Genomic DNA, 8,178 nt, shown 5'->3' with positions numbered 1-8,178 from the left:
TTTCCAGATTTAACATCACATGAAGGTTAATATGGAAGGACTACTTAGGTTCATCCACCGGACTCGGTTTTCCTATGGTTCGTAGAGAATTTGATCTAGTTCCTAGAACATTTTTAGGAAATGGGATTGCTTTGCCCGATTTTAAGTTATTTACAAAATAGTCCGGCACTATTCCAGAATCTGCCCAGATCGATCGACTGTTACGAAAACTTGATTTTCTTGCAAACCACTCAATGTTTTTCGATGAAACCAATTTTAGTTGAAAGCTAACTCCTTAAGGAAGGTTTTGACATAAAATATAGGTTTAGAATATTTTTGTACATTTTTCTGGAAGTTTTGAAAGTTGACTGAAAAAAACAGGTTTTAAGGTGGAATGCCCAAAACAAGAAAATTTATAAAAAGGGGGTTCCACCATGGATAAGTTTCATTTCTTTTGTGAGGAAAACATGCTAACTATCCCATGTTTAGCGCAGTAAATTTGTTTGAAAGAGTACCCTTGAAAAGTTGAGAGATTTGTACAAAAAGAAGATGGTCTGTACCAAAATGAGGAAAAAACAAGAGAGATGGAAACAATACTCAAATCTTGGTATTTTTAACATGAGAACATGATAATAATAGATCTGAAACATCACTTAAAATCTTTAAAAAGAACATGCATTAGAAAAGAAAATGAAGAGAAGGTTGTATTGGTGGCTTACCTTCTAGCTTTGCACAAGAAACTCTCTTCTTCTTCCCTCTCCTCCTCTAGACTCCTCTTCCTTGCTCTCCTCCCTCTCTCTAACCAAAATGTGTGTGTGAGTGAGTGTGTTGTGTGTATGTTTGCAAGCTAGGGAGGGTGTGGTATATGTAGGCAAATTTGGGGTAAAAGGACATAAAAGCCCTTTAGTTGGAATTGGATGGAAAGTTAGGATTTTGCTTGAATTCTAAAGGAATGGAAGGGACTTAGGAGGTGTGTTCCATTGGTTTAGGCCACCTCTAGTTGTAATAAAACTATTTCTTGGATTTTGTATCCTAGGTAGGTCACTAGGTTGTGCTTCTCTATAATCATGGTCTTAGAAAATTGGCTTCTCTCTTCCTTCCCTAGGAGGGCTAGCCCTGGGGAAGTGTGATGGGGCAAATTTTTTTTATTAATTTTGGTCCTAGTCACATCCCTCAAGGTGTATATACACACACACACACATATATATATATATATATATATTGCAAGATTGATGGCATACCAAGGTACAAAATATAAGTACTATTTTGGGCAAGTTTAGAAATAATAAAATATATATATAAGGGCTTGAAGTTAACTACATGTAACCTAGCTAGAATTAAATTAGGTTAGGGAATTTCTGTTTTGATAAAATAAAAATAAAAGAAATATAAATTTGCTAATCGACAAGATTCGAATTAATTCAAGTAACGAGGGCGTTAAGAAAATAATTCATCATTAGAGTCTTAAAAGTAAATACATATTTTAGGGGCCATACAACCTATCCCCCTCAAAACAATTTCGTCCCCGAAATTCAGCTACATACTGCCTTCGAAAAGCTCGGGGTAATTTGCCTTTACCCAATCCTGGCGCTCCCAAGTAGATTCTTCAATTCCCCGGTGACGCCATAGCACTTTCACCAAGTGAACCGTCTTGCCTCTGAGGTTCTTCTCTCGACTGTCCTGCATTGCTACTGGTACTTCTTTAAATGTAACATCCTTGTCAAGGCTGATATCTTCCCATTTGAGGACGTGTGATGGGTTAGCGATGTATTTTCTCAACATAGATACGTGGAAGACGCTGTGTATCCCTGCTAACTACGGGGGTAGAGCTAGTCTATATGCTACTTCGCCCACTCTCTTCAATACCTCAAAAGGTCCAATATATCGTGGTGACAGCTTCCCCTTTCTCCCAAAACGTACGACTCCACGCTTGGGTTGCACCTTTAGGAACACGTGGCTGCCTACTTCAAACATCAACGGTCTCCTCCTCCTGTCTGCATATTTCTTCTGACGGTCTTGAGCAGTCTTCAACCGCTGTCGGATCAATTTGACCTTCTCAGTAGTTTCTAGGACAAGTTCGGGTCCTACCAGATTTGCGTCACCCACTTCCGTCCAACAAATCGGCGATCTACAAGGTCGTCCGTATAATGCTTCAAAGGGTGCCATACCGATGCTAGTTTGGAAGCTGTTGTTGTAGGCGAATTCAATTAGGGGTAGGTGTCGTTCCCAACTTCCTTGAAAATCCATTACGCAAGCTCTCAGCATATCCTCGAGCGTCTGGATAGTGCGTTCAGATTGTCCGTCGGTCTGCGGGTGAAAGGCGGTGCTAAAACATAACTCCATACCAAGAGCTTCCTACAGGCTTCCCCAAAATCGAGAGGTGAATCATGGATCACGATCTGACACAATAGATACCGGAATTCCATGTAGTCTAATGATTTCCCCAATGTAGAGTCTGCACATAGACTCTAAGGTGTCAGTCATCTTATAGGGTAAGAAATGTGCTGACTTGGTAAGACGGTCCACTATTACCCATATAGCGTCACGCCCTCTAGGTGACTTAGGCAACCCTGTCACAAAATCCATCGTCACATACTCCCACTTCTATTCAGCTATTGGTAGAGGTTGCAACATTCCTCCCGGTTTCTGATGTTTCGCCTTCACTTGTTGGCACGTCAGACATCTTGCTACAAATTTGGCCACTTCCTTCTTCATCCCATTCCACCAATATTGCCTCTTCAAATCTTGGTACATTTTTGTTCCTCCTAGATGTACCGCAAATGCAGAATGATGACATTCCTTCAGTACCTTTTCTCTAAGTAACTCGTCACTAGGTACAAACAATCTACCTTGGCACGTTAAACTCCCATTGGGGTGAATTATCCAATCGGGCATGGGCTCTCCTGATTCCAGACGTCCCTTGATGTAGGCTACCTCTTGATCGTGCTTCTGGGCCACCATGACCTCATTCATTAACTTAGGCATCACCTTCTGCGCGCTAAGATATGCTCTTGTATCTTGAGATTCTACTTGGATCCTGAACTCATTGAGTGTCTTAACCATATCCCATTCCTTGACGGAGATCTTAGCCATCATCCCTCTGCTCATACGACTTAGAGCATCTGCTACTACATTGGCTTTGCCGGGGTGGTATGAGAGAGTGAATTGGAAATCCTCAAGATACTCCATGCATCGTCTTTGTCTTAAGTTAAGGTCCTTCTGTGTGAATAGATACTTCAGACTCTTGTGATCTGTGAAAATCTCGAATTGTTCCTCGTACAGGTAATGTCGCCATTGCTTTAGGGAAAAAACTACGGCTGCTAACTCCAAGTCATGTGTGGGGTAGTTGCGCTCATGAGGTTTCAACTGTCTGGATCCATATGCGACCACCTTTCCATTTTGCATGAGCACGCAACCTAACCCTTCTTTAGATGCATCACAATACACAGTGTACCCCTCTTCTCGTTCTGGGATAGTCAAAATTGGCGCACTAGTTAACCTCTTCTTCAACTCCTGGAAGGATTTTTCGCAAGCTCCGTCCCACTCATACTTTACTCCCTTCTGCGTCAGACGAGTCATTGGTTTAGCTAGTTTGGAGAAATCTTGGATGAATCCTCGGTAATAACCGGCCAATCCTAAAAAGCTGCGGATCTCCGACACAGTTTTTGGTTGTCTCCAATCTAATACTGCCTCCACTTTGGTTGGATCCACCACAATCCCATTTTCTGATACCACATGCCCTAAGAATTTTACTTCATTCAACCAGAACTCATATTTACTTGCCTTGGCGTATAACTGATTTTCCTTAAGAATTTGGAGGACAATCCTTAAATGTTGCTCATGCTCTTCTTCAGACCTTGAATATACCAAGATGTCATCAATGAATACTACTACAAACTGGTCAAGGTATGGTCTAAATATCTTATTCATTAGGCTCATGAATACTGCTAGTGCATTGGTTAGTCCGAAGGGCATTACTGCAAATTCATAGTGGCCATATCTAGTACGAAAGGCAGTCTTTGGTATATCCTCCTCCTTGACTCGTAGTGGATGGTAACCCGACCTGAGATCGATCTTTGAATAGCACCTTGAGCCTCTAAGTTGGTCAAAAAGGTCATCAATCCTCGGGAGTGGGTATCGATTTTGAATCGTGACTCGATTGAGTTGATGATAATCGATGCATAGCCTCAACGATCCATCATTCTTTTTAGCAAACAACACGGGTGCTCCCCATGGCGAAGTACTTGGCCTAATGAATCCGCTCTCGAGCAATTCCTGTAGCTGTGTCTTCAATTCTCGTAGTTCTGCTGGTGCCATTCGATACGGAGCCATGGATATTGGGGTAGTTCCAGGTTGTAACTCGATGCTAAAGTCTACTTCTCGGGTTGGTGGCAATCCTGGTAATTCCGTAAGAAATACATCTGCATAATCACATACTATGCGCGGAAGTTCTATTTCTTCTTGGCCTTCGTCATTTAGAATTAGGCTTGCTATTCTACCCGCAAGTTGGTTGTGCCACTGCGTCCGATGCTTTGTTGAAACCATGGGGTCTTGTCTATCCCCCTTAAACTGGAAACGTGTTCCATCTTGTGTATGAGCTACCACTTTCTTCTGACGACAGTCGATCGCTACTCGGTGAGCGGACAACCAATCCATGCCTAAGATGATATCGAAGTCCGACATTTCCATAACACGAAGGTCGCAATTTAAGCGTAGGTTCGACATCCCTATCTTACAGTCCTTACAGATCGATCTTTCCCGAGCGCATCCTCCCATAGGTGACATTACACTTAAGGTAGTTGCTAAGGGTTCACATACAAGTTCTAATGACTTAGCACAAGCAGAGGATATGAAAGAATGTGATGCACCGGTATCAAATAAAACATGCACCCAAGAATTGTATAATACTAAATTACCCTCAATTACGGACGGGTCCGCCTCTTCTTCTTGTAGGGCAAAGATTCTGCCGGTTGCCTTCTGGTTACCACTGGCCTTGGTGTTCTGAGTTCCTCCACTCTTTTGGTGCTGCTGCTCGGTAGATCCGGTCTTGTTTGTCCAAGACTTCTGCCCACCTAATGCCTGGGCATTTGCTCCGGAGCCTCCTCCTTGGTATCCAGATGGGGGGAGTTGGGGGCATTTGCTCTTCTTGTGCCCTAATTGTTGGCAATGAAAGCACTGGATTTGTCCCATCGGCCTTTGTTGATAGCCTCCTCTCTGGATCTGTTGCTACAGTTGCGGTCGCTGCTGTTGTGGTTGTGGTCTGGAGTAGGGCTTTGAGGGCATGCTTCCCTTCTGGTTCCTCTGAGGTCTAATAGACACCTAACTCCCTTTTCTCTTATTCCAAGCTTTCCTGGCGTCGTTTACTTCCCTCTCAGATTCTAACGCCGTTTCCAACACCTCGGCATATGAGGGGAGTCGTTGCGGGAGAACTCTTCCCCTGATTGTAAGGTCCAGTCCCCACTCGAACATCCTCGCTTTTTCTTCAGCATTCGCCACGAGTCTAGTTTCATATCGGGCTAGCTCTTCGAATTTTGCAGCATACTAGGTCACGGCCATATTTCCTTGTTCCAGGTTCTGGAATTCCTTGACTCGTTCTCGGCGGATAGTACTTGGGAAATATTTATTTAAGAACAGTTTCCTGAACTGGTTCCATGATAGGCTTGCTATGTCACGAGTGTTCTTCATCAACTCCCACCAATGGTCAGCCCCATCATTGAGCTCGAATACTGCCAAAGCTATTCTATCAGCGGCCTCAGTGATGCCCATGGTGTCTAGCGTTTTCTCTATCTGCCGAAGCCAATTCTCAGCTATCTTCGGGTCCGGTACGCCTGTGAACTTTGGGGGTCTCTGCTTTCGAAACTCATAAAAGAGTCGAGTCCTCTCATTTTGCCGATTGTTCCTTATTTGCCCTAGTTCCTCCAAAATCTGATGGCCTAGGTTGTTGGGGATGTCAGCCCCTACGGGGATGGGTTCATGTTGATGCCTGGGACGGTTTCGTACATTGTTGCTAGTTTCGGTATAGCCATTAGCTCGCGTGTCTACCATTCTGTTCATGTCACCAGGTGAGTTGGTTTCCAGTCTTAAAAAATCTTACTACTTTGATTTGAAATAAAGGTTCAGTTTCCTTAGGGTGCACTAAAGCAAGTAACAATCAATAACATAGATCAACGCATCATTTATATATATAATAATAGGCATCATTACAAAAGGCCTCCTATATCGGAGTTACATTCAAGAGCATCTACGCACACAAGTTCAAGCTATCTTATTCTAGGGATCCTCATCAGTGGATCTTACAAAAGTCTAGTTTTACTACCCCTCGAATTAGTTCTCGTTTCCCGACCAATCAAAGTCTTCGTCAGGGTCTTCATCAGCAGAGTCGGAGGCTTGCCCCGGAGAGCGGGGGGTGTACATTGGTGAGGGGGGATTGTGTTCAGATGATATCTCTATAGGGTGGGCTAGGTTCGCTCCTTGCTGCTCTGGTGGCTGCTCCATATCCATTGGTTGATTGTCGCCTGGCCCGTGGTAACAAGATTCGTGGCTTTCAGCCTGAGTCGGTGCTATGGTGGTCAGGGCTCGGTGTATTAGGGAGTCCATCTTCTGTTCGTCTTGTTCCATTCAGACTGCCTTCTTTGCTGCCCGGCTTAGAAATTGCAGGCGGCGCCGCACCAAAGACCTCTTCTGCGCCCTCGTATAGCGGGGGTATTCTGTCTCCACCTTATGTATCTCAGTCTTGATCATTTCCTCGGTGGTGATTTCGCAGCGTCGGCGGCTAAAATAGGGGCTGATGGACATGGCCCTCCTTCCTTGCATACGAAAAACACCCCATGAGTCGGTACTGACGTAGCCTCCCGATGACATCCTAAGGTGGAAATGATTTTTATTAGTCAATCTTCTTACAATAGTGTGATAGAATAAAATAAGATAAGGGGTAAGGGCTTCTAGAGTCACGTATAGGGTTGCGAGGGTTAAGGGTTGAACCTAGGCTCTGATACCAAGTTGTCGCTGATCATGGGTACACCATGTCACCCAACAACTGTACCTATCAGACTAGCCGGCCACCGACGCGAACAGTACACTGTCACCCTATGGGCGGAGAGTCTTGCTTCGGTGACATAGTCACAAGCGAGAGTTCCCATGTGTGATATGCCTGCACTCAAGTGACAGGTCAACTAGCTCTGATACCAGGTTGTGACGCCCCGATTTTACACTATAGGTTGCAGTCAAGGGAGAGTCACTAGTGAGTCCTATGGTCAATAACCAAGTAAGATCCCAGATCGCCGGAGGAGTCAAAATAGCCTCCCTTCTAAGTCCAGCTTTCTTAGGCAGCGCACTACCTTTTTGACAGATCTTACAAGGCATTGACACAAGGTCTCATAAGTAACGATAAGGTTCATACGTAGGATATACATACATAATAACCTCAATTATACTTGCTTCAAAAGATTGTTCCAATACATTACATCACAAAAAGAAAGTTTTAAACTTCATATGAGTCTTACAAAATAACAAAAAGGAAATTTCTAGTATTCCTAAGATAGCCAAATGTCTTCAAAGGTTTCCGACTCATCGTCTTCCGCTATGAGTTTCGCTTCGTCACCTGACATGATACGCCGTGAGCTTTGAATGCCCAGTAAACACACACACACACCCTACCCCTTTTTCCCAGTCCAATACACAATCACAAAATATAACATCAAGTAGTAAGGCATGATATTCCAATAAATAAATCAATAAATAAATAAATAGTTAAGTTAGATGTCAATAAACTGGAAATCCCCTAAAGAGATTTCGTCCTCCCAACCACAAGAATCAGACGCGGATTATTCGGTATGCCCCCACTTTTGCTGCTTTGTTGCAAATCTAATCTCGGATGCCTACCAACGGTTATATACTGTGTAGCGCCAACCGTAGGGCCTCAAAAGAGACGGTAAAATAGGGCCTTGCCCGAATCCCTCCTTACACCAAACCACCTAGGGTCCGAATACAACCGCTCCGTTCAAGGGTTCTGAAAACCACTTGCGCAAGACTTTAACCTTTAAATAGGGAACGCAACCCAACATACCATATACCACATATTCTCATCTTTTCATTACTCAAATGCTCGAAAACCCAATAGCCACCCAATTAGTTTTCCCGTTGAATTAAGTGTTTTAAGTCAAGGTTAGTCCCACTAAACGATAAATTAAAATTCACATA

The 8,178-nt window shown here is 43.6% G+C and overlaps 1 protein-coding gene across 1 annotated transcript; it reads right to left on the bottom strand.

Annotated features, from left to right (window-relative positions):
- Positions 1-2,583: 2,583 nt before the first annotated feature.
- On the bottom strand, positions 2,584-4,662 carry LOC145824129 (uncharacterized). The gene is made up of 3 exons (XM_082923722.1): positions 4,224-4,662; positions 3,667-3,827; positions 2,584-3,198 (listed from the first exon to the last, which is right to left on the bottom strand). The coding sequence occupies exons 1-3, from the start codon at positions 4,660-4,662 to the stop codon at positions 2,584-2,586; spliced, it is 1,215 nt and encodes a 404-aa protein (XP_082779848.1).
- Positions 4,663-8,178: the final 3,516 nt, after the last annotated feature.

This window comes from Camellia sinensis, chromosome 4 (genome assembly GCF_055761805.1).
Source record: "Camellia sinensis isolate YWXY chromosome 4, ASM5576180v1, whole genome shotgun sequence".
NCBI classification, from domain to species: Eukaryota; Viridiplantae; Streptophyta; class Magnoliopsida; order Ericales; family Theaceae; genus Camellia; species Camellia sinensis.
The sequence above is the reverse complement of the archived record's forward strand: the minus strand, read 5'-3'. Positions and strand labels throughout refer to the sequence as shown.